A 27,284-nucleotide genomic window follows, 5' to 3' on the forward strand; every position below is an offset into this window, starting at 1 on the left:
TTCCTTTTCTTTTTGCTAAAGGAACGTGAAAAAAGAAAGCATGAAAGGATTCTCAGTGAAGAACTTGTTGCTGCTGTGACATATCTCAACCAGTTTTTACCCCCAGAGCATGCAATTATATATATACCGTGGGATATGGCCAAATACACAAAAAGGTAGAAAAGATCCTCCTTTGTGCTAATGTTCTCAGCCACAATACAACTAACTGTATGCTGCTGAGTGTGTCGCTTTTCAGTTGAATGTAGCTTAGAAATTATGGGAGAATTTTATGAAGATCTATAGACAGAATAAAACTTCAGCTTTTGAAGGATTTGTAATATTTTTCTATGGTTTCTTATCAAAGTGGAGCAAGGCCGAAAACTTTTAAATTCTCTGCAATGGAAATTTTACAGAAAAGCCAAAAAAAGCCATAAATATTCACTTTTTATTTTGAATTACTCAAAACACTGCATTTTCTTAGATGTTTCATTTCAGTCATTGAATTTATTGAGTTACAAAATTTTGGAAGACAAGAGGTTTGATATCAATCAATCTTTTCCATTTCCTCTTCCAAAAGGAAATGAGGGCATTAATTTCAATGTTATAAAACTTTTAGATTATTAGAAACATGTATCTTAGAAAGGCAAATATATTCTTTAACTTTTTATTCTATAATTTTGGACAATGGAATGCTGTACTAGGATCATGTGAAAAGGATGAATGTTTTCATAAATGTAGAAATATTTACAAGGCATGAACATTTTAAGTTTACAGTATAGATTGCTATTGTTAAGTAACACACAGCTCAGTTGTAAAGTTCTATGATCTGCATAAGTCTATTGTGTCTTACAATGCCAGAAATTCTAGAAGAATGGTAAGAACTGTTGGATCAATGTTTAGGTGTTTGTTACTATATCAGTCTTAGCAAAATAATGGAAAAACTGGTATTGTTCAAAGGGCAGGAATATAATCAATGTTTGTTGATTTAAATTTTATGAAAAAAGCTTTCGGAAACAATCCTTATTCACTATTTGAAGTTACAAGTTGATCGATATGGTTGGTCATGCTGGTGTGAAACTGATACTTAAGTGTTTGACATGGTTCCACACTATGTGTTTCATTCTGAAATGGCATTGTGTACAGTTAAGTGTATATGCAATTGTTTGTGTTATGATTAAATAAAAAAACCCTCAAAATAAGCCTGGATTGCCTTTCAGAAGATATGCTAGGTGCAAATTCTTGGGTTTTGTGTGGAGTGATGCTGATGAAGCATAGTGGTCTGTCCTATGTGGGAAACGATACTAGGTCACCAAAGGATTCCCCTCCTAGCTTTAAGCTTGAGGTATATTTATATACATATCCACCCTAGTACAGGTATCAAAAATACCTGAGAGCTTTGAGCAAGATTCATTATTTATGCAAGTAAGAGTTATTTAAGAGTGGAAGAAAATGTGTATATCTGCCTGAAGAATTGACCTTTTCAGGAATACTGAGAACATGTTTGCTTTAAAATGTAGTTTCAAAGTAAGTTTGCTGGAAAGTAGTACTGGTGGAAACATTCCAAAATATTGTATCCATCTTAGTATAAGCAATCTTTAAAAAAACAAACCAAAAATTGTTCGTGTTACTTGACATGTAAACACTGTAATAAAAACTTTGAAAATAAAATTATGAGTAAACAGAAGTTAGTCCCCCACAAAGAACAGATGGATGCCCTGATCTGAGCAGGAGGTGTGGGACATCATGAAGGCCACACACAAACAAGTATTACCGGACAAAACATCACCCTGCAAACCAAATGAGGGAATATGATTGAGCGTAGTCATACATCTTTTTCTGCCTTGTTCTTGTTTTGTGAATCACAGAAAGTTTGGTAGAGGAAAATTAGTGTGATGTAGAAGTCAAGGACATTTAGATTTTTGAAGTCTTCCACTTCTGGTTTATGTAATATTTTGTTTACTTTTACAATAAAACATTGCTTGGATACAGTCAGTGTCTGTTTCCTAAGTCTGTAAAATCTAAGAAAACTGTAGATGTAATTACTGTTAGATAAATAAAGCTGTGATGTGAATCTTCCTCCAAATGATTTTTGTTATTGAAAGGCTTTCCAAACAGTGAAATGTATTTATTTTTTTAGTGTTAATGTACCTTGACTGTATTTTTTTTTCCTCTCCTCAGCAAACTTTGCAACGTCCTTGATAGACTGAATGTGATTGCAGAAAGTGTAGTAAAGAAGACTGGATTTTTTGTTAATCGACCTGATTCCTATTGCAGTATCTTGCGGCCAGATGAAAAGTACATACAATTTAATTGATGCAGAATGAATAACATCTATTCCTTGGAGAGTTGTCTGGAATTTATATGTCTATTACATTATTTCTTATTTTAAGGCTTAAATTAATATGAAAAAATATAATTCATTATTAAGTTATAGCTAAAAGGATTGCAGTCCAAGGCACGTGCCAAGAAATACTAATACACTGAAAGTGTACAGTTATGCTGCAGCTGTTCTGCCTAAAATGGTTTGAAGTAAGAATTCATTATTTGTAACTTGTAGTCTGTGCCATGTGTGATTTATATAAAATGGTTTTGTTTTGGATTTTTTTCACCTTAACGAAAGGAATCCTAAATTTGGGGGTAAATTTAACAAAGCTAACAACATTTGGAATTTAGTAAGTGGCTTCTTTTGAGGCATACTAATAAGATAACTATAATTTAGAATCAGTGTGAGGGGGAGGTTTAAATCAACTACATTTATTTTTGTGCTACAGTGTATGTTATGCCTCTACCTTCTAGTTGTTGGTGTTGTACCTACTACAATTTTTGTGCCCTCAAGACCCAGTCTAGAAACACTTGTGTTGCTCATACTCTGTTTTATGGGAGCAAAGGAGAGATATTTTATATGGCTTTGGAATAGTTCTACTTTAAGGCTAGATTGATAATTTTTTTTTCTGCAATGTTGTTTAAATACAACACACTACTACTGCACAGAGTTTTCACTGCTTTCTGCTATTCAGGGACATCAGTTTTGCTTTGTGGCAGGTTTTAATTGTCCCCATTTTTCACTGAGCCAATCAGTACATGGTATGATCTGTTTTTTTTTTAAATTATTTGCAAGTCATTCTGTTTTGTTTCTCTTTCAGATGGAATGAACTGGGAGGTTATGTTGTTTCCACTGGTCGCTTGCAGGTACTAAAATATACTTCATTAATTCATAGTTACAGTGATGTAGATCAGCACTCCCAAAGCACCAGTGAACCATTTCACTTAAATACCTGATTGGTGATTCACAGAGTGGTCTTAAATTAATATTTATAGTAAACAGCATTATTGCTATCCATCCCAGAAATCCAACTGGGAGACAGAGCTTAAAGTTCTTGCAAGGTACCAGAAAACCTAATGCTGTTGGAGTTTATTTTTGATGGAGGTAGTCTGATAAACGCTCAGATTTTAAACTAGTATTCATTGCTATTTAGTCTGTAGTGTTACCAGTGCAGTGAAAATTAAAACAGCAGCATTTTAGCAAACTGCATAATATAATATTATACAGAAGAGGTGAGGCATAAATATACTTAAACCTGATGTGACATATTCATACACATGAAAATGGGTTGTTAAAAGCTTTTTCACCAGCGTTGAATATTCTGTACCATGTTACAATTTCCCTCACTAAAAGAAAATAAAACTAGAAACACTGCTTTCTTTAAGGTTAGGAAAGTGCCAACTAAACTGTAAACCATGTGGTACCAGATTTATACCTGAATGTTAGATTATTACTCTGAACACAGGGCATAGGCTTAAGAAGCATTAGGTACTTTTGACTTGCCATTCATAATTTTGTAGTTTGTGTAAGTTAGAAAGCATGTTGACCATTCCTTTATTAGCTGATCACTGGGTTGTATGTGTTGAGGGCAAATAAACAGCAGAATAGATATAATTTGATCTGTTTTAAAATAAAATGTAACAATACTACTTAATTTTTTTTAATGTTAGTCTTACAGGTTTACCTTTATTAGGGGCATGATTATTTTATCTTTCAATTTTAATCGTTTGAGGTAGTCACCATTGGCATACGTGTAAGCATTTGGATCACAGTTCATCTCGGAGCAGTCAAGTCATGCCCAAAGACTGCTTCTTTATTAAGGCAATGAAAAAATTTTAGTTGACTAGCTCGGATGGAGTGATATATATTTGAGCAGAAAAATCCCGCACGTATTTCCTATTAAAATATGTTTCTTGCAGCTGTTGATATTATAAAATAGCTTTGTGTGCATTATAAAATTGAGGAATGGTGGTAAAGCAGCATAAAAGAATATATGCATGACTGACCTTCAACAAAATGTTCATGTGTTGCTCCAGATATGAGAAGCTTAAAATACAAGCACCATCACAGTAGAACCACAGCAAGTTAGAAGCATGATTTATTTTTGCAGTAGTTACAGAATACTTGAAAATAAGACCCCTTCTCTGAAATAACATAGCTTTTCTTTTTGAGGTAAATCTTCAGAGCTGTTTGTGAGTTGAAGGAGTGATGCAGTTTGTGTGATGATAGGAGCAAGAACGTTTTGAAAGTCATTACAGCAGTCTGATATAGCTTGCTAGAGATTATTGCTTATTAAAATTTCTTAGAAATTACTTTCCTCAATTTTTTGTTAAATGAGAAATTTGAGATTTGATAAGTTTTGGATAGTAGGAAAAAAGTAATAATCATGCATGTAGTAATCTGTTAATTAAGAACAATCTGTTATTTGGATTGCTTTACCAGACTGGAGTTCTCCGAACCAATTGTGTGGACTGTTTAGATCGCACTAACACAGCACAGTTTATGGTGGGAAAATGTGCTTTGGCTTACCAACTCTATTCGTTGGGATTGATTGATAAACCAAATTTACAATTTGATACGGATGCTGTTAGGTAAGATATAAGTGTGTCATGGTTTTATTTTTTAATTTTTTGTCAAGAGATTTAGGAAAACTATCTCTATGTAGAATAAAAGTGCAACTCTTTATGTCGGAACGATTAAATAATGTTTATTCATCCAAGTTTAAAAAAATCTTCCATACTTGAAATCTTCTTGAGAAAATCCAGTCACTCTGAAAACTTGCTCCTCTGGGAAGGTATGTTAATCAGGCTTCTTACAACATAAGTGCTTATCTCTGTTCTCTTTATATGCCTGAACTTAAAGCTGATTTTTCCTTTTAAATAAATGTAATAAAAGACCCACCCTGGTTTTTTACACTTACTTCACTTGCTTGGGGCAAAATGCTGTCAAAAAAATGAAAACTGAAATAAGTATATGCTTTTATGGAGAATGCCAAACTGATATTTGTATAGAAGTACATCTTGCCTTTATTTCCTATATTTTCCTTTGGAAAAATGTTGTGCTTTTTGCTTCACTGAAGAAAAGTTGTTCTCTCAGATGAAGTATCAATGATACTTATTCAAGCATCCTCAAACCATTTAGGAAAACACAGTGTGTAAATTGAAATGCTTTGGGGGTCAGGGGGAACTAAGCTACTCATTTGTGAGTATGCTTCAGAAATTAGTGTAAGAGTCCTTGAGGTGATGTGGTTTTATTTCTTTAAACTGTTGCTGTGACTGTGAAACTTATGACTTCATTGCTGGATTTGACTAGTGGTTTAGTAGTTTTAGAACATGGAAAGGTAACTCGTATTTCAGAAAAGACAAAATTCTCAGTCTCCCCTCCCCTTTATGTGAGACACATCTTCAGCTTTTCTTCTTTCTCCCATTATCTTCCAGCACTTGCCTGGTGCCAGGAGCTGGTATGTGTCACAGAAACAACCACAGTTGCAGCGTGTTGGCTCACTGTGTAAGTGGGGCTCCTGACCTCTGCCTGATGGCTAGGGAGAGCACCTGCTGGCTGGCTTCCTCGGTGTGCTGGCCATGGCCTCATCCACCATGTCCCAGCTGCTAGGTGCTGCATGTTTACCTCTGGGAACGAACAACTGCTCTGCAAATACCAGTTGCTGGGTACCCCCCTGGGGACTCAGCAGTTGGCTCTCGAGTTCTAACTAGAGGGGATCAGGCAGTGGGCAGGTCTCTCATATCCACTCTCTGTAGTATCCTCTGCAGCTACCACTTACTTCAGCACCTCAGGCTGCATTTTACTATCTTTCCTTAGGCTTTGCTAGTTCCCCCCTTCCCGCCCCTATTTTGGGAGCCCAAATTTCTTCTGTTGCTTCCTACTGCAGTAGTCCTGTGTTTCCTCTCTATTTTCTCTCCTTCCTGTTTCCTCTTATGCCCCACCACCCAAATTTCCATCTTTTACCATAAGATTAAGATTATAGTAGTTGCTTTGTCTCTGATTTTCCAGATATCTTATTTCTCTATCTCTCTAAAATGTAACTATAAGCCTGGCATAAAAGGTTACTTATATCTGGTCACATTTGACTGATATTTTTTCTTCTTCTCCATTCCACTAGATGTATGCCTGTCTGAAACAGATTTTGTCATCTGTTAAGACTTGTTTCTGAATTACTGAATTCAGAATAATTAAAAATCCATCTCCATAATGCAACAAATTGTGAAGACAGGTGTGTGATATACCCTCTCCATTGTGCAGTCTCTCACTTTGACCATCTGCATTCTTGTTCCCTGCATTGTCTCACATCAAGTATCTGCTTCCTGCGTATTCTGCCTCTTCATTTACACTCTTCTTCCTTAATTTAGCTAACATGTCTGAAAAACCAACTTTTTAAAATCACGTTCTCCAGCTGGCCTTTTTATAATTCTGACTTCTCATATGGTGTCACTGGCTGGTTACAATCCAGAATTTCTGTTCAACTAGATTTCTGAAGTCAACATTTTATTTCATTTGGCCATCCTGAAGGGTAAGGAAACCGTGAGTCTTAAACAGTCCAATATTATGTCTAGCAAGATTAATCTTAATTACTTTGTTGCATGGGACCGTTTCTGCAAGCTATATTTTGTAGTGATTCCTTCAGTGTAATTGTTGTCCCATTTTTTTTCCTAGACAAAGTGTACCTTAACAGCTTATTTTATCATAGGTAGTTAACTGTCCTCTCTGTAAAACACTAGGCTTTGTTTGACTGCAGGCTTAATATTTTGTGTCTGTGGAAGGGTAACTTAATTGTACAATTTTTTTTAAACCAAGTGGATCAACATACTTAATTTAAAGTTGCCTGTGAACCTTTACTGCAAGGTCATTGGAACTGTGTTCATCAATCCCCCGTGGGTGACTGGGAGATTTTTTTACCTGCTGGTTTTTGCCTTCAACCAGCTTTTTAGCTTTTAGTTGACCAGCGTTGCTGTCATTCCCCTTGTATAAAAAAAACCAAACCAACAAACACCCAAAAAAACCCCAACCAACCCGCCAAACCCAAAGAATCAAACAGGAGATTCTCATATGTGACATCATGAGTTCTGAACAATTCATGTGGAGTCAGGTGGGTTTTGGCTTTCTTGTTGATGGGAGGTTTTTTGTTTGGGTTTTTTTTTTTGGTTTGTTTGTTTGTTTGTTTAAGTTACTAAGCAGATGTTTCCTTCTGATTGGTATTTTGTACTGGACCTTGGGCAGAAGATTTGCTGGACAGATATTTTTTACAGAAATTCATTTGCCGCTGAGGTAAGTGTTCTGCATCCAGAACCTTTTAAGGACTTCAGTCAGAGAGTTGCTGGGTTATTTATGTGGTACTCTCCCTTTATTGGAAAATTTCTGAAAGGAATACTTTTGGGGTTTTTGTTTTCATAGGGTTTATTTTGTTATTGTTTTGTTTGTTTCGACCTTCTTTCTTCTAAGGTGTTACCACATGTCGGCCTGAGTTACAGTGTCTTGCTATACTGATGTGAAATATGTTTCCACGGGTTTGGCGGCTGGGGCTATTTTTTTGAGTTCCTTCTGCTTTGTTATTTTGCCTTTTAACTAAACTTCCTGCCTCTTTTAGCAAGGTGTCATCCTTGTCATTGTCTTTCTCAAGCAAGGCCATAGTCTGCATTTGAGAAGCACTTTTCAATGTTATCTTTTAGAGTAGGTGTCATCTTCTTAGGTTTGTCTTGTTTTCTGAGACTGATGTTTTGTTTTTGTCATTCATGGGGAACTTGATAATTTTTGCTATTTGGACTGCTCTCAGTTTGGAGTCTACTGTCAACTTCTTGATGCTAGAAGACTGAATTGCTTTTAGCCAGCTCGCCTTGTTCATCTTAGCAGCCAAGTCTTAGATCACCTTCATCTTCTAAGATGTTCATCTTGCATCTCTTCTTCTTACAACATGCTTTTTCAGTTCCAGCAAATGGTATCTGACTGCCATTCATGCTTCTTACAAGTCATGTTTATTTGGTTTGTACCTTTGAGCCATCGTTATTGTAACTGGGGAGGTTTTTAGAAAGTTATGACAACTTCATTCCCAGTGGACTTGACAGAAAACGTAGCCTTGAGATATTGACATGTTCTGTCCCATTTAGTGTATTTAAAATCACTTAGTTTGTGAAGGTATGTAGTTTGTTTTCTCCCTGCAGACTAGTAGGACGTGTTATTCTACCTGAATCTACAGAAGTGCATATTCTGTAGTGTGAATGCATTCTGATATACTATAAATTACTGAAAATCTTAGTTCAATCCTTCTTAGTAATTATTATATCTGAAAAAAATTTCCACATATTTATCTGAATAAAGAATAGATGCATAGCTTTAAATTTCAGTGTTTGTAAGTTAATAGCATGTTTTAATGAAATACTAGTCTTTGTAAACTGGCAGAAGTATTTAGGAGAAGAAAATGTATTGCTTGTTAAACAGAAAGATGTTATAATTACAGTACTTTATTATTTTTTTATCTTAAAAAACTTTTCAGTGGTTTGATAAATGACACATTTTGCTTTTCCTTCAGATTATTTGAAGAATTATATGAAGATCATGGAGACACACTTTCTTTGCAGTATGGAGGTTCTCAGCTTGTCCACAGAGTAAAAACCTATAGAAAGATAGCTCCATGGACTCAGCATTCCAAAGATATTATGCAAACGCTCTCAAGATATTATAGTAACGCTTTCTCAGGTAAATTTAAAGTGCTTTCTTTCAAGCCATTATTTAAAAAACATCTTACTTCTGATGTTCAGTAATCAATACTATGATCTTATGGCAGAGATCCTCTATACTATAACTTCCAAATAATTTGGTAAAGACTGATGGCTATCAAATAGGTATTCTGATCTGATTAAGTATTTCTATCCTATGCAAATGCATGCTGTAGTGCGTAGCCTTATTTGATAAAAGTTAGTGAACTGATGTGAGAAGTATTTAGAAAATGTACACGTGTAGCACTGAAACTGCCAGTGACATTTGTAGATCAACAGAGAAGCAGGTAGCTGTTACAGAGCTGTTAAAATGATGGACAGAATGGCTTCAACAAATATAAGGAAATGGCTTAAACACAAGTAGAAGGCTTCAAGTGGAGTAGTTCTTGTGATGTTTCTGGGGACTTCGAAGAAGAACCAAGCTCTGATGCACATAATTGTTTTGTATGAATAGAAGCTACTAACTGTTGAATCTGTAGTAGAAAAGACAAAATTAAATTAAAAGAGCCAGGTCCCCCAAGTAAATAAGCTGGTTTTTTAATTAAGTTATAAAATATTACCTTACTACTATACCAGCTTATATCCGTCATTGATACTATTCTGCTTTGTTGTGGACATTGCTAATTGAAAAACCTCTTTGAAAAATGCTGAACTGTACCTTGGGCCAAATAATTGGAAAAAATAACCTTTAGTGTTTTCAGAAGTCATGAAAGACCTAAAAGAATGATTTTAGGGCAGTCTAAGACATGTTAGGATGACAAACGTGTAGTGCTACTGTGTTCTATATATTGTGTCAGTCCTCTGTTAGTCTTTTTTCACAAAAGCTGCATAGCCAGGGAAAGACGTAGCCTTGTTTTTTTTCCTGGTAGACTGCAATTATTTAGAAACTATGTGAACTGTAAAACAGCGGGTTGGACACTGGCTAGAAATACTTCAGTAATCTCTGGTTGCTTTGGCTGAAGTTACTGCTTTTGTTAGTGACAATTCTGTGTATGTAACAAAATGTGAGCATACGGCTTTTAAAGTACTTTTTTCTGCTTGTAATTAATGTAATTTGTGTATCGTATTCACCCAAATTAAATGAGAAATGGAGAGCTTATTTATTTCAGTGATATGGTCTCTTATCATTTGTAGTGGCAATAACGGCTTCATCAATTCTTATGAGCAAAAGGAAGCACTCTTGCCCTATTGCCTGTACTGATATGTACAAGATGGAACAAGTCTCTGAAGCTGTTCATTTTTATGCCAGCCACTTAAATGGTTAGGTGGAAGCTTGAGCAAAGTTTTACATCCACATTTGGGGTTGTGGTCTGCTTGCAAGGATAGTCACAATATGCATGTATTTTAGTAATAAAATAATTTGTTCTGGAAAGTATCTTACTAGAAGAAGAAGGTATACAGAATGAAAAAGTCCATCTTGTCACCTGGGCAGACTTGTAGCTGAGTACACAAACAGACGTTAGTCTTTACTGAAGTCAATATGAAAAATGGAACTTCCATAAAGGTGCTGCACTGGTTTCCCTGATTTACTTATGGTTTTGGTATTTGATCCCATTTGAGCCAAAAATTTTTGGTGCTTTGTATTCTGTGTGTTTGAAGATAGCATTGTTAAAACATAGATTTCAATATTGTATTTACTGCATTTTTACTATAAAATTTTAAAACATTAATGGCAGTGAAATTTAGAGGTTCACTTTCCAACACTGCCTGTTCAGATGGCATCTGCAAGCCTATTAATGTGACAGACTGAGAGAGATCATTTTATTCATGAAGTTTGCTCTGAAAGCAGAGATAAAGAAAGCATTTTTAGAATGAGACGTGCAAAACAGTGACAAGTGGTGTTCCTCTGGGGTCAGTACTGGGACCAGTGCTGTTTAACATCTTTGTTGGCAACACAGACAGTGGGATTGAGTGCACCGTCAGCAAGTTTGCTGTCAACACCAGGCTGTGTGGTGCGGTCAGCGCACTGGAGGGAAGGGATGCCATCCAGAGGGACCTTGACAGGCTTGAGAGGTGGGCCCATGCGAACCTCAAGAAGTTCAATAAAGTCAAGTGCAGGTCCTGCACGTGGGTCAGAGCAATCCCAAGCACAGATACAGGCTGGATGGAGGATGGCTTGAGAGCATCCCTCATGATGGAAGAGGTGGATGGTTAAAGGAGATGGTCATGGGGATGTTGGTTATGGAGAAGCTCAACATGACCCAGCAGTGTGCACTCGCAGCCCAGAAAGCGAACCGTATCCTGGGCTGTGCCAAAAGAAGTGTGGCCAGCAGGTCGAGGGAGGTGATTCTTCCCCTCTACTCAGGTCTCCTGAGACCCCACCTGGAGCCCTGCATTCAGCTCTGGGGCCCCCAATGGAAGAAGGACAGGGACCTGTTGGGGCAACTCTAGAGGAGGGGGCCAGAAAGATGATCAGAGGGCTGAGGCACCTCTCCTATGAAGACAGGCTAAGAGAGCTGGGGTTGTTCAGCCTGGAGAAGGGAAGGCTCCAGGGAGACCTCATAGCAGGTTTCCAGTACTGCTGGAAAGGTGGCCTACAAGAAAGCTGGAGATGGATTTTTTAGAAGGGCTGGTAGTGACAGGACAGATTAGATGTTGGGAAGAAATTCTTTACTATGAGGGTGGCAAGACACTGGAACAGGTTGCCCAGAGAAGGTGTGGATGCCCCATCCCTGGAAGTGTTCAAGGCCAGGCTGGATGGGGCTTTGAGCCACCTGGTCTGGTGGAAGGTGTCCCTGCTCATGGCAGGGAGGGCGGAACTCAGTGATTTTTAAGGTCCCTTCCAACTCAAGCTATTCTATGTTTCTAAGATTCTGATTTACTATACTGTACTTCTTGTTACTATACATCACATATCCTTTAAAATACAAATAAAAATCTGAGGGCTAGCCAATTAATGAGCCAGCATTTCCTTGTGTTTCTGATCTGAGAAGTTTTTAATGCTTATGAATTCTATGTAGCAGTAGTAAACAGACTCAGAAAATGTTTATGATTTCCTTGAAGTCATGTGGTATATCAGATTCCGATTGCAAGTGGCCTGCTAACAGTGCCACCTAAGCAAATTAGCACACTTCTTCTGTTTGTCTGTCATAAAAAATACATGATTCTAAAATCTGTTGACCTCAGAGCTCTTAGGATAATCACTACTGATCAAGTTGTACAGATGAGAAAAAGTGAGACATATCTGTTAAGTGACTTGTCTGGACATACTAATCCAGTAGCTAAGCCTTGGACTTGTAAGAAAAGTAACTTTCAATGTGGTTTCACCCTAGTTCGTGATATGTGGCTTAGCTTTTCTATAGATTTTCTATATGTTGCCTGTATAATAGAAGAGTGAAGAATTAAAAATATGTTCTCAGGATCAAGCTAGTGACTGAAGGTTAAAGAAAAGCATGGTTTCCTCCTAAAAATATGGGGCAATAATTCTACATTAACTTGAAAAAATCTTCCAGTTTTAGGCAAAAATTCAGACTCTTTCACGCAATTTTTTAGTTCTAGCATTTGAAAAAAGTAAAGGGTGCAGTGTAGTTTGGGAAGGCAACTGTTTGAAGTCTTCTGCTTATAAGCAAATGAGTTGTACCAGAAAAAACATCATACAGCTAAGAATTAGGTGTTCCTTCAACACCCTCTCTGGGCAAGTATTCAGATTATTTGAATTCTAAGATTATTATAACATTTTTCTTCCATTTGTGATTGTCAGAGAAATTAGGAAATAGTATTCTAAGTAATATTCTTCTAGCTTTTATGCCTTTTAGAATGTAATGTGATGTTGCAGCCTTCAGTGCTAGAGTTGCAAGACGCATAATAAGCTTCTGGAATCTGAAATAATCTATTTATCCACAAACAGGACTGGATATAGTAAACTACCTTGTAGTGTTGTAGGAAAGTAAACTTAATTACTACAACCTTTTAGTCATGGGACATTATAGGCCCAATTGCATTGAATCTCTCATGATTTAGTAATTTGTCATGTAGTGCAGTTGCAAACTCAGATTGAGAGCAGTAGATTATTTTAGGCCAATTCAATTAAATGGCCCTTTCAGTTCCTGTTTTCTCAAATGGTCTTAAAAATGTGCTAGTATACACGTACATTGTAGTATCTTTTAAAAAAATCAGTGTAGTCTTTCTACTTGCATGTACATAATTAACATTTGGTGCTAACAATGAAGGGAGAAAACCTGTTTGCTCGTTTGTCTGTGATCCACAGTGCATAGACACATTCTTATTTATTTATTTTTGAAAGGAGATATTTTTCTATCTAGATAAGAAAATTGATCTGAAAAGCTCCATATCCTGTTTTCTCTGGCCACTGTTTCAAAGAAAGACAAAAGCTTTCATTGTTTTTGTTCAAAATTAAGCCTGTTTTTCACAGAACAAATTTCATTTAGTTTTATTTCATTTTAGCATCTGTCATATAAGTAGTAACATAGTTTAACTGTTTTACAATTACTTACTTAACAATTTCAGTATACTTTCTGTTCCTGGAGGCTTGTCTCTGCCTTTCACTTCCAGAAATTACCACCAATTTAAACCTATTTGCTCCTGCTAATTAATTTTGTCTTTAAGGCTCCTTCAGTTCCTGTGCTTAAAGTAGAGAACTTTCTTGGATTTTGTTCAGCACTTTCTTTAAACCACTAACTAAATAATTTATCAGGGAGAAAGAATACATGCTATTGCTTGTGACTCTTTCTTTCTTTATAATCTCAGTGACCTCAAAAAGTTTTTGGCTTTTGTTTGCTTTTTTCAGACCTTTTTACTGAGTTTTGCATCGCTTTCTTGTACTGTTCCTGGCCTTCCTCATTCTCTCCTTACATCTTGGTTAAACTGTGACACTATTTTGCAGAAACAATATGACCTGCAAACCATAAGGACTTGCATATGCTTATACTGTGTAGAAAAGTTAATGTTTATAGTTGGTCCTCTTAAGAAAATTGGGAAGGTGAGGAGCAAGAAAGAAGGTAACATAAGTATCTTTTTTTGGAAGAGTGCTCTGAAGCAACAGTAAAAATATCCAGAGGGAGGATGAGTGGATAGAAAAGGAAGAAAAAAAGCCAAATTACAGATGAGAGGCCCTCTAAGTAGGGAAGGGGAGCCAAGCAACATCAAGAGGTTCCCCCTTTCTTTCCCTTTTCTGTACCTTGCCCTGTTGCACCCATGTGACACTCTCTACAGAAGATCCCACTTGTAAATACTGACCTCCACATAGGCACACTTCTGTAAAGTACCATACTTTTCTATGATCCTACTGTCACCAAATTTCTACAGATCGTTTGTCAACTGCTTGTGCATCTTAATTCCCTGTGAAAAATGTTACTTGTTGTACAGAGAGAAGAAATGTTCAAATTCTGGGCAGAAGAAGAGGTAGCGACTGAAACTTTGGTGGTCAGGAACCAACTTTGTCCTTGCTGTCATACCACCACTTTGTGGATTTTGCCTGGTTTCTTACCTGCTTTCTTGTATACTGAGACTTCAGTTTGTCTTTTTGATGCAGTGTTTTGCTGAAGGGACGCTCAACTCTCATGATACTCTTTTTGAAACATGGAGAAAACTGAAGGAGTAACACTATTGAACTAGTCTGAACTATTCCTTGTCTGATGATTAATGAAGTGCAAACAAGAGTTGGAGATGAAAGCTTTCCCTGTGCTCATTCCTCAGGGCACAAATAGGGCTCAGTTCTCCATATATTCCCTCCTATCTAAAGATCCTTTGTGTGTAAGCTGCCTTCTGCCCCTACAGCTCTGCTTGCAAAGCTGTCTTTATCACAGTTCACCATCCCCAAGCCCTCATCTGACTCCAACTTTTCTTTGGATCTGTTGTAACTCATCCTGTCTGCAGCTAGGTAACAAAAGAGATTTTAAAGATGTAAGTGAAAAACAATGTTTGTTGTCATGCTTCATCTACAGTGGTATGTAACTGCTGGATTTTAGCACTTGCCTTACTTAGTTTGGTGAAGCTTAGAGTATGGCAAGAGAAACTGATGAATTAAGCCAACAGAAAAAAAGTCCAAATTATTAAAAGGTGTTTGTGAAGTTTAATAATAATTTCATTAACTATTTTTGGCTAGAAAACCCTCAAAGAATTAGTAATTTTTGTGTTATGTCAGAAACTTGTGTATTGTATGGATACTGTTTAATTTCATTAAATCATTCTGTTATTTGGGCTGCAGTAAATTCATCATGATATGTCAGATTCTCTGAAATATGCATTAATAGATGCAAATGCTTTGTGCATACACATATAGGCAGAGATGGGAGACAGAGCTGCAGGGTGAGGTCTTCTGTGAGGGCTCTAAGCAGAGCTTCTGCCTCAGCCCCTGTGTGAGAAGCCAAGGAAAGAGGCTTTGCTGGTATCAGCTCCACATGCACTGCAGCATGGCAGAAGGTCGGGTCTAAGTGAAGTTTTGTTATGGTGGTTGAAGCCCAGAGGTCCCTGTGAAAGTCATAGGACATACACACTCCATCTGTGAGGAGCAAACATAAGAAACAAGGCAATGTCTGAATGGGCTTGAGCTCTGCAATGTTCCTGCTGTTAAGTGTACCTCTTGTCTAACAGATGCAGACAGGCAAGATTCTATCAATCTCTTTCTGGGAGTATTCAAGCCTACAGAAGGAAAACCTCATCTCTGGGAACTTCCCACTGACTTTTACTTGCATCACAAGAACACCCTTAGTCTGTCACAGACCAGGCGAAGGTATTTTGCTGTTCTATTTTTTTGTTCGGTATTGTTCTAATAAATTTTAAAACCCCCCACGTTGTTAAAAAAATAATTTGGTCAGCCTGTCAAAAACTTGCTTACTGTTTTCTCAGTTTTTGGGAAAGCTTGGGAAAAAAGCTTCCTTTAAGAGATTACCAAAAACTGGATGTTGGTGTTTTGAAGGGTTTGCTTTAGTATGTTATTTTCCTGTTTAACTGAAAAAGAAAGTTTCATTTCATATGAAATCCTATCCTGCAATGTGAAACGCTTCACTGTTTTGCTGAAGTACAGTTACCACTGTCTTATTAAGCAAGGTACAGGTGTATTTTTGATGGTCAGATTTATTAAGTCATTGTTGTATTTGAGACTATGTGATGACGTTGTTTTGGGGTTTTTTTGTGTAATGCACTTAGTATGCAGCTGTGCATACCAAGAAGCCCATGATTTTTTACCTTCCTTTCAGCTATGCCTAGCCTGTTTTGAAGAATATTTTTCTTAATTTGCATTCCATTGTAGTTGCACAATAATATGTGGAAGTAATAGAGCTGAAGCATAAAAATTTTGAAGTCATTTTAGAGTGCTTCACAATGTGGACTTATTTTGTTAAGTATTATAAATACTGTGTGTAAAAAATATAATTAAAAATATCTCCATTTTAGTAGTAAGGACAGTACTAGACTTGTTAACTAAATCATCTCTCTTAGGAATTTCACTGTTTGTATCTTTGTTCTCTGAGTCTTAAAGCTCTGTATTGCCAGCAGTAGATCTGAATATCTGCGTTTAGATTTTGGTTTGGGGAAAACTGCATGTGTTGAAACAGTGCGTTCAATCCCTGTTGGCTGCTTATTCCATTAACCTGTTGTGGCAGCTGGCTTGTGATACGACTGTTTCTAAATTTCAATCCTTTTGTATTGTCTCTTGAGGCTTCTCTTGATGCTAGCTCATGTGTAGGAAGTAGTTAGGTGAAAAAAGCTCTTCCAAGCAATTTTTTTGTTTCTACCAAACTATTGGACAAGTTCTTTGTGTAATTTCTGCCTGCCTGGCTGTGCAGTGCCTCTTTTGGATTCCTTGGGCACAGCAGCAAAGGAAATAATGAAAACCCAAAATAAAATCGAGGATATAGGAAGGGGAAGGAAGATGTTGTTTCCTGTCATTGAAACTTCTTTTGACTGTGCTTTTCCTGTATTGTATTTGTCTCCTCATCAAAAAGAAGAGATTTCATAATGAGTTTCACATATTTGCTTTTATATAACTTGTGGTTCATGTGAAAAGACAGTGAATATGGAAAAGAATACTTTCTGTTGCCCTGTTATTTATCATTTATGCAAGCAGCAAAACTGGGTATGTCTGCATAGTTTCTGAAGGCACTGGAGAAAATGGCTTGCTTAGCACGGCCTGATGCAGTGCTTTAAGAACAGGTGGGACTGCTGGGCATAGCTCATTCCTTTCTGTCTAGGACATACATAGTTCTTGGAATTGAGGTGTGTTGCCCTGCCTGTTATGCACCATTTGCTGAGTCCCACTAACAACTCTATCTCTGGACATGGGAATACACCCATTGTTTCCGCTCCAGGTGGTTACAGTGACGTGGGTAGGAGGTAACTTCATTAATACTCTGATTACAGCCTGCACACACACATATTTGAAATAAAAATCAATGAAGATGACAGTCTTTTCATCCCGACTAATGAAATACAAGAAACCATCAGAATTATTTAGAGAAGGAAGTAAAGTATAGTTGAGAAAATAAGAATATGTAAACACAAATGAAAGATAAAACATACTTTATTTTATGAACGTTGCTTGACTTCCTTTGTTGTTGTTCAGAAATCCTGAGTGAGCTTCCAGCAAGACCTGGTTTTTGCTGTTAGCTGTGCCAACAGACAGTTCCCAGACTTAGGATACCTGTCACATCAAAATGTATTGTCTGTGTGGAAGTCAGCTGCCTTGACAATCTTCTGATTTTATTATCATTGACCTCCATTTCCTCAGACCTTTTTCCTAAATTTTAGGAGCTGAGTAACAAGTGGTGGGTGGCATGGAGGTTGATGCCTTTTTTAAAAAAAATAAAATAAAATACCAGAACATGAGAAATATGTAAATACCTTCTATATGCACTAAGACCTTAATTTGCAGTGTTGTAGCAGTAGGCACCTGAAATGTATTTTGTTTAATAGGAAAAAACCGCTCCTTCATCCATACCTGTCTTGATCTTCATGTGTTTAAATTTTGTGGCCTGAGATAAAAGTAGTAGGATAAGGAGCCTGTTTAAATCCTCCATCCAAGGATAATTTTTTACTTTCTTCCACACTTGAATTGCTAATGTTTACTGAAGTGACACTGTATGGTTGGGTAACTGTTATGTTCAAACATTTAGACTGGGTACAAGATCAAATCTTATGTATCTATTGCGTGTCTGTTTTTCCCGTACAGCTATACTTATTGGTGGACCGCAGGTGTGCTAAAGCATTTACCTCTCCCTTTTGATGAAGGTAGGAACCATATTTGTTCCTTGCCTTACAGAGTACCCTGAAAAAAAAGTTTTAGTCACAAATGCTTTTTAACTGTTTTAGATCCCAAATCTGAAAAAAAATCATATATTTCATAATGACTGCTATTTATTTCCAACCTGCCACATACACCGCAGCCCCTCCAGCTCTGATGAGCTATGATTTTTCAACTGCAGGATGCAAGAGAGACCTAATTAGCTAAAACTTGTTCTGCATATGTTTATGTGCCATGAGACAATTCTTTCCAACCCCACCCCCCTTGCCTACTAATATATTTATAGTGTCTGCTGGTGGTTGGGTTCCTGTTGCAGATGACAAGATATAGCTAGTGTGTCTTATTTCTCTAGGATACTGTACAGCATTTATTAGGAATTGTCATGAAAGGAAATCAAATTATGGTGGTTGATAATGGATATTTATTAAAGATGTGCTGCCCATCTTCATATCATATTTTCTTGTCTTAGAGGGCTATAGCTATAGAAAGATGCCTGGTAGCATGGTTAGGTAAGCAGGCTACTTTTTGTTTAGGTGTTTGCAGTCAGTAATTGTTAGTAAAAAGATTATTTTTTTCTTTTCCTCAGTGACATGTGCTGAAAACAGGCGCAAGCTGACAGTGAAGAAATTCCACAAGTATGAAGAAGAAATCGATATCCACAATGAGTTTTTCCGGCCGTATGAGTTGAGCAGTTTTGATGAGACCTTCTGCTTGGCAATGACCAATTCTACACGGTATATTGGGATGTTTTCTGACTATAAATCCTTAACTGAAAGCAGATTTGGTGTGAATTAAATATGTTCCATTTATTTGATTAAATCTGTGTAACACGATAGGTTTTGTGGGGTGTCTGAGGGGTTTTTTTAAGCTTCAAATTTAGCAAACTTCTAGAAACTAAATCACAAGACTGAAATGGAAATGCTACTCTAAAAAAAATCTGTTAAGATAGCACTTAAATTTCCAATTATTTTCCATTATGGGGTGCTAAATGTTTGGGCAGTTGAAGTGAGCTTGAAACAAGTTTTTCCCTGTGGACTCAGATCTCGGAGGCTACCTTCAAAGCAATCATTTCCTAACTGCTCTGCTCTCATTTTACAGTTGTTTTCTTCAGCTCATTGTGTTCTCATAACGGGCTAGATAACTTTTTTTTTGGCAGCAATCAGCTGGATATGCTAAGCATAATTAATCACACTTTAGCTAAAGACTTCTAGGCAGATTGTTACATGTAGCTTTTTGACCCAATTTGACTGTTGGCAGCATTTTGAAAACAATATAGCAGAGTTAGAGGGCTTCTTCAGCACGGGGATGGAGCACATTGCCCTAGCCACCTTAACAAGTGGTAACGTTTGCAGATGTTCTATGGGACTAGATAGTGCAACTGAAAACTTTTAAAATACCTAAGAGGGTTATATTAACATGGTCTGTGATCATGAAGTTAGATCTTGATAATTTTTTTATAAATTTTTTTGTTTTAATTCAAAGGTAGATGTTAGAGGTGGTTCTTCCAGAAAATTGAAAAATTCTCTGTGTTAAATTTTGCTCATGAACAATTTTTCCTTTTTATTTTGCCAGAGATTTTATGCCTAAGAATGTGGGGATTGATCCAAGTCCATTTACTGTTCGTAAACCTGATGAAACTGGAAAATCGGTGCTGGGGTAAGCCTGAAATATGAATTTCTGTTCTGGTTTAGTAGTAGTGGAATTGTAATGTGAATAATTAAACATGTGTGTCTGTGTAGCATATTCTGTGTTACATGGGAAATAAATAAGAATCATTGGTGTTATACTGTAGAATTGCATACTTTGAAAATCATATCTGATTTGAGATTTTTATTGACACTGGGAATTCTTTATTCAGACTTGTTTAATCTTCTGTTTCCTTGGACTCTTCCAAGTGAAACCAATGAGAAGATTTTATCTAGAATAAAGATACAGAGGGTGTTAAAATTTAATTATCTATTCATACTGGTGGCAACTGTATTCTCTATTGGCGATAACAGGATCGTTATTATTCTTGTCTTTTTTAAAAACAAAAAGTACAAAGTAATAACTCTTGAGTAAATAAAACATATCCTGAAACAGGAATAATTGACAATTTCAGCATAGTTTTTTATTAAATGTTTTATTAGAATATTTATAGATAAAATTATATAAAACAATTCAGCAACAGTTATTGGGACAAATTAATATTTCATTTAGCTGCTTTTGCATCCTGGACTTGCTTAGTTACTTTATGCCATTGTTGTGTTTAACCTGCTGTGTCACACAAGGGCTATGGGGACTCTTCCTGGACCAATTCATTTTCTCTTTGATACCTCATGTTAAGGAAATGTTTTGTCAATAATGACTGAACCTCTGCTCTCACACCATTGTAAGTTCTTCTGAAAACTTGCCATTCTGTTTGACTGTCTCGTAAATAACATCCATTGTGCCTTGACCCTGAGGGACTCATGGTCAATAAATATTGAGAGCAGATGATGCTTATCACTAGTAGCACCTGTTTTCATGCTACTGGTGTTCCCTCGGAATAAGCAGAAAGTTTGTTAAACAGTTACACAGTTTACCTCTGCAAAGAATTGTGAATTTGTGGGTACTTTTGAGGATAAGCTTTATATCTGTGCTTTGGTATAATGTCAGATTTTGGACTAACTGGTTTCTCTCCAGATATTCCATTAAATACTTGACCATTATACATTTTCCTCAGGCACTTTGCTTCAAGCTCTCCACTGTGATTTTTAGGGATTGTTATGAGATAGAGAATCAGCTGGATCAAAGCCATGTTCCAGGACTCCCTGGGTATTGCTCATAAGGCTTCCCATGCATTGGCTGTGCAGTGTGGTATAAGATGGCTTCCATCTTCCACCTTACCCATATTTAGCTGTTGGCAGAGGTGATATCTTTGCCTTGCACATTTGTCATCATCTTTTGATCTTCTGTGACCTTCTGTTTCTGGAGAATTTGGAGATCTGTTTTCTTCTGTAAGTGTTCCAGTCCCTTAGGACAATTGGATCTTGGCCAGCTTCTGAGTATGCATTGGGGATGGGGTGGGGATATTGCTTTTACCAGTGTTTGGTTACTTGCTCTATTCTTCAGCTTTAAGAAAGGACTGCTTTTCTTGTGACCTTCACCTCATTTAGAAAAGTAGGGAACATAACCTTATTTTCTTTAAAAAAAAAGCAGCATGTCTTCATAACTTCCTGAAAAATTCCATCTCAGGAGATGTCAGTTTCTGCTGAGTCAGAAATTAAGCTTATTTGTGGTGGTTTTTGTGCTAAGGTATTTGTTCCAGCTATAAGAATTCTTCTGGTATTTTAATGCCTTTGGGGGTGGGATACACTCTCAGCTCAAGAACGTTTGTAAGGACTCTCCTACTTGTTTATATGTGTTCCTAAAGTGTATAAAGTTTAGCTAATTCACTACAGGGATAAACTGCTGTATGAGTTTGGCTGCAAAAGACAGAACTCTGTGACAGTCACGGTGTGCTCTGCTAGAGCTCGAGTGATATTGGTGACCTCCATGCCTTCGCTGATGAGAACACTAGAGCTGCAACTCAAAACTGCATTTGCAGCAAACTGCATGCTGTTGTCAAAGTCTCTCTTAGCATGCTGCTGTCTTCCTTTAGGGCCTTCCTTTACAGTAAGTCTCACACAGTGTCAGTGTGTATATTGACAGTCACTTCAGCAAGGAGGAGATGTTGCTTCCCCGTTTCCAGAACTGGTTTATCTATAATCATATTCGTTACCTGCTTTCCAGTCCCTCTTCCTCCAGAGTCCTTGAAAGATTGTGACAGTGTCTGGAGAGGAAAGTGTAACCGCATACCCTTCTATGGGCAGTGGGAAAGGATGTAAGAGTGATGCAGTTTCTGATGGGTGTGGTGATGTATACCTTTCAGAGTCTGTAGGTTAAACCCAGCATTAGTCCACTGAAATACAGATGCTGTATCTTAAAGAATTCTTACAAATAAGGCACCTCTGACTAGAAATTCTAGGAGTGAGAAATATATGACACATAAAGAAATGTTGCTGATTAAAGAACTGAATTGAGGGGAGAGGTATGGAAAGGCAAGGGAAAAACGTGGCATTATGATTGAGATTTTTGGGCCAAGGAATAAGAAAGCTAGTGGAGGAGGTAATGTTAATCAGAAAGTGAAACTTTTTCCCAGATCAAAACCAAAGATGTTATGTCTCAGTGAATTTTTATTCCTTTCTATTTACTCAGTCTGGGGGAACGATTTAAGTAAAGAATCAGAGAATTGGTGGAGAAAAGCTGACATAATCCTTTGAGCTCTTTTTAAATGCTCTGGAATAAGAAGAGATTGAAGAAAAGTGAATCAGGTGGGGGATTCAAAAGATGAGCAACAAGTTGCTCCAGAGGATAGAACTCATTTCCCCCTGTAACACTGTAACCAAAATTAGACATTTTAAATAGCTGTTAATATCTTGCTGGTTTCATAAATACATGCTGCCTTTAATAACAGGAACAAAAGTAATAGAGAAGAAACCGTGCTGCAGCGCAAAACAGCTGCTAGCGCTCCTCCACCCCCAAGTGAGGAAGCAGTGTCAAGTAGTTCTGAAGATGATTCTGGGACAGACAAAGAAGATGAAGGTGCTGTTTCTCAACGTTCAACTCCAGTAAAGGTGACTGATACAGGAGACAACACAAAAATCACAGAGGTAAGAAATCATTGTGGCAGGCAGAAGGCTAATCGTGGACATTTCCTTAAAAAAAGCCACAACAGTGAATGTTATAGAACAGTCAAAAGTAAAGCACTAAGAAATTAAGTGAAAAAAGTGTCCATTGTCATTTCATCGTGTAGATATTAGCACAGCTGCTTATGAAACTTTGCTAGTACCCTTGTCATGTAATAGTGAAACACGGCAGAAAATAACATTTTTCAAAAAATGGAAATTACTGCTAGAAACCTGTGTCATTTGAAAAGTACTCAGGTCAGGTTTAGTCCATTACATAAAGCGTAAAATATATATATGTTAGTGTGTTCAGAGTAGTAGTGCACTTCTGATCATTGTCCCTTACACGTTCGGGCTCACATCATGAGGTAGTTTTAGAGCATGCAAGGGGATTGCTTTTTGGATGAAACTAAACAGGGAGATGCTTCTCCAGGAAGGTACCTGATCTACCTACTTAATCAACATTTAGTCCATGGGAGCTAATCTGGACCAAACCCCCTGAAAGACACGTAGTATGCTTCTGAGCACCACCTCTTTCAGATACAATTGTGCTCCTTTTGAATGATGCCACTCGCTGAAGTGGATATAACTGTAGATTAATTTTCAATCTGGCAAAATTTCGGCCTCATGTATGTGAAGATTTTTAAATTGCTGTTTCATAATTGTGTGGTCTGACAGTTCAAAAAAAAAAGTTAAGTCCAAAATGTGCATGATAATGTTGTCACATTGGTCCTATGCTATTACGACTACTAAGGGTGAAGATAGTGGCAGGATAATAGTGAAATTCTGTATGCACAGGCATATGAAAACTATGTGTATTCTCAGTTGTGGGCTATTAATCTTTTTTTGCTAGCATAACTCCCAATTCTGTTGGAAACCCCTGGGTGCTAATTTAATGAAAATATTTGCATAAAGTATTATGGAAATATCTATTTTATTAATTCATGTAACATTTCTTCACATTCTTTCTTGTAGATACCCACTTTGAGTACCCCTGAAAATGTCTTAGCAAAAGGATATGCTAATGGAGACTATACAAATTTGGAAAATACTTATGTTGTTTTGGGGTTTTGGTTTTTGTTTTTTTTTTTTAAGTCACAGCTAATTCAATGTGCTTGTACACGTTATAACTTTTGAAGAAATGTCAGTATTTATGACCTTAGTCAGTATAAAATGTAACACCTGATTGGCAACAGAGAATAAAACTTTTTTTTTTCCTGCTACAATTAAAATTTTCATTCCATTCAGTCATTAGCCTGGGGTTGTGTATTATCGGGTAATGGAAAAGCCGCCTGTACAATACTGTCTTCTTCCTAACCTTAACAAAGCATTTTCAATCAAATAGCTATGAATTCATGCAGTATTGATTTTGGACAATTTGGATTAATTGTTATGCCAATACAAGTTTTACACATTTTATCTGAAAATTTTCCATCTGAATGACAGAGTACTTGTTTTCCAGCACGTCGCATTGTTTCTAGATTTTTTTTAAGAACAGAAATCCAACCTGAAATTTTATTCTTGATACTTTCAATTGCATAAGTTACCTCACATCAGTTTTTCCATCTGTGTATTGAACACACTTCAATGCTCAGACCTAAGGTATTTTTTTTAGATTTTTAAGATTCTTAAATGAAAAATGCATATAAACACAAAATACTATTTAAGATAGTATTGAATTTTAATGACTTACAGTTGTGCAAGCTATGCTGGTTCTTAGTAATGCACATGAAATATTTTCCATTTTATTAGCACCTTTTCAAACACTGAATTTTAGTTACAATTTGTGTTGTTAATTTGTGTCGTTGCTAATTAAAGTTGCAGTGCTAAAAAGGATTACCTATTCAGTTATGTTGAACTACTACATTAGTAATTAACTTGGGTTATTATTAATGTCTGTCTGTCATTGTAAATTTCTTTACTCTCTTCAAAAGTACAAGGCTTCTTTTAATGTATATTATTTTTGAGGGCATGATGTTTATGGGAACTTTCTGTTCAGAATCCAAACATACAAATTAGAAAAGTTAAAGACTGAGTTAGACCTTAGATTTTAACACGTTCACCATTAAAAAGTCATTTAATTTGTGAAGTGTTGTTTTTCCATTACCAGGCTAAGCAGAGCATCAGATACAGGCTTTTCAAGAAATCCTTTGGAATTATTTTTCCGGCAATGGCAATTATTTGTTGTGTCTACACATGTAGTTAAACATTTTTAAAAAGACCTTTAATGGAGGGTTTCAAAACTTTATAGCTAAACTGAATAATGTAACAAGAAACAAACCTGCTATGACTGGAAAAGGTGATAATCTATCTAGCTGATTAAATAAGTGTCTATTTTCTAGAACTGGTAAACCATAGAAATGTTTCAGATACCTTTTATTTTTTCTTTCAAGTTAAGCTTAACTTCAAAAAGAAAATGTAATGAAGAATTCACTTCAAAGCCTAAGCTCACAAATACTACATTTTATGTCTCTGTTTGCTAAACTGACAACTTACTAGTACTCTAACCAGTGTCAGTCTGCATTTCACTGGTTTATTATTTGTGAAAATGGATTGTCTATAGTATTGTTCAAAAATACTAGATGTTTGGGTGAAAAACAGTAGTGTGGGGTATTTTTGTATGTAAAAGAGTTGATACTTGTAAGCTTATATTTTTGGGTGCATTCTTGAGTAAATACGGTTATTCTGGAGTGACTGGATGTTTGGTCAGGGAGTTGAATTCTGGTATTTTTTGCATCAGCAACTGTAGAGAAAAATCGTGTTGTTATTTTTCAGGGAGAGGGGAAACCTGAAACAGCTAGTTCCTTTCTATTCACATCTTACAGAAGTTAATAATAAAATGCTTTTATACTTCGGGTCAGGACATATCTTATCGAAGTTGTTCTTTGTCTCTGGATCTTTTAGTTCAAAAAGAAAACTTATTTTTATAGTTCACTGACTTGCAGTCACAGATGTCTTTTCAGTAACCCCCTGCAGTTTAACGCTGAACCGTTAGACACAGTGATGTATTGCATGTGCATTGGATCCTTGTTATAGTTGACTGACATGATTGTGTAATGTATAAAGTAAACCCAGTTTTGTTCAACCTGAAGTTTGTAATTATTTCAGAATTAACAGAAGGAAATGTGGAAGCAAATGTGGGAGCATGTTCTGAATTAATATGATTTATTCTATATTGTTTCAACACATAACAGAATTTAATAACTACATCATTGTATGTCCTATAAATAAGATTTATTCTCCTAATATGTTGTTTTATCTGATACTATCTTTCAATAAACCTTTCCTTTACTTGTTGAACAAATGTCTTGAATAATATTTTTAATGAATGATTTATATTAAAATAAAAAACAACAGATATGCACAAGCTAAGATTACAATGTATTTGTAATACATCGTTTGTATTTTTGATAATATAAAAAAGTGTATTTGCTTGCACTTTTGGAATTATTTTCAGGCTTAGAAAGAATTCCTTGCTTGAAAGCAAACTTATCTTTGGACGTTGCTGATATCCTCAGTCTGAATCTTTCTCTGTATGTTCCAGAATGTAGTGCAATCAACAAAAGATGTGTATGGAGTCAATCTTTCCGATGTTCCTTCAGAAGATGATCTCACAATATACACTAGGTGAGATAAATTTTCAGTGGTAATCAGTAAAAAAGATAATTGGAACTGGTTAAATATTGTCAAAATGCTGTCTTTGATTAAACTTATTAAACTATAAATTTTAGAGGCATTTGTATATAGATACTTTTCTGTTTTTAAAATCAAACTGTTTTCAGATGTCTGTGTCAACTCTGATTTCAGTGGAAGTTATGCATATGTGTCTGCAAAATCAAGAAATTAATGGCGTTTGAGAAAAGGGGTGTATGAAAACTACTCATCATCTCAGAAAAACACTGTGTGTATATTGAAGTGAATACTTGACGCGTGCATTGAAATGGGCTTGTGTGCATTTATTTTTATTTTCTAATGTATAATAGCAGGGATTACCTTGTTATATTTGAAATATTTTCAATTTGCGATGGAAGTTTTAATTCACTGTATGTTCTTATTTGGTGATATGTGATGGTTAATCCTGACTTAGTTCATTAATCATCCCAAAACTTTTTTTAATTTTTATTTAAAAGTCTTTCTGTTAATTTTTCTTCAGGGGTAGCCACTTCTCTTGCACTCTTTAGTAATTTGAAATTTCCATTTCTACCTATTTCCTACATGCTAAGTAATTTGAAGATGGTACATTTGAATAGGGTTGAGGATGATGTTTCTCATTATCTCTGAAATTTTTAACTTCACCTATGCCTCTAGGGTTGGTTCTTTATTTTAACTACTTAAAAATAGATACCAATTCGACAATTACCCTTCAG

The 27,284-nt window shown here is 36.3% G+C and overlaps 1 protein-coding gene across 4 annotated transcripts in view; it reads left to right on the forward strand.

Annotated features, from left to right (window-relative positions):
• Positions 1-27,284, forward strand: part of FIG4 (FIG4 phosphoinositide 5-phosphatase) — a 72,328-nt gene that overhangs the window by 27,841 nt on the left and 17,203 nt on the right. For 3 of the 4 annotated variants that reach the window (XM_037391518.1, XM_037391515.1, XM_037391517.1), the window contains exons 11-21: positions 22-155; positions 2,158-2,274; positions 3,123-3,168; positions 4,745-4,893; positions 8,844-9,010; positions 15,583-15,721; positions 18,158-18,216; positions 18,816-18,963; positions 19,802-19,885; positions 22,707-22,902; positions 26,462-26,544. In XM_037391518.1, the coding sequence (XP_037247415.1) occupies positions 22-155; positions 2,158-2,274; positions 3,123-3,168; positions 4,745-4,893; positions 8,844-9,010; positions 15,583-15,721; positions 18,158-18,216; positions 18,816-18,963; positions 19,802-19,885; positions 22,707-22,902; positions 26,462-26,544 (1,322 nt within the window). Of the gene's footprint in view, positions 1-21; positions 156-2,157; positions 2,275-3,122; positions 3,169-4,744; positions 4,894-8,843; positions 9,011-15,582; positions 15,722-18,157; positions 18,217-18,815; positions 18,964-19,801; positions 19,886-22,706; positions 22,903-23,892; positions 26,142-26,461; positions 26,545-27,284 lie in introns of those variants that run through there. The other variant, XM_037391519.1, reaches the window with a different exon arrangement.

This window comes from Falco rusticolus, chromosome 6 (genome assembly GCF_015220075.1).
Source record: "Falco rusticolus isolate bFalRus1 chromosome 6, bFalRus1.pri, whole genome shotgun sequence".
Taxonomy (NCBI): domain Eukaryota; kingdom Metazoa; phylum Chordata; class Aves; order Falconiformes; family Falconidae; genus Falco; species Falco rusticolus.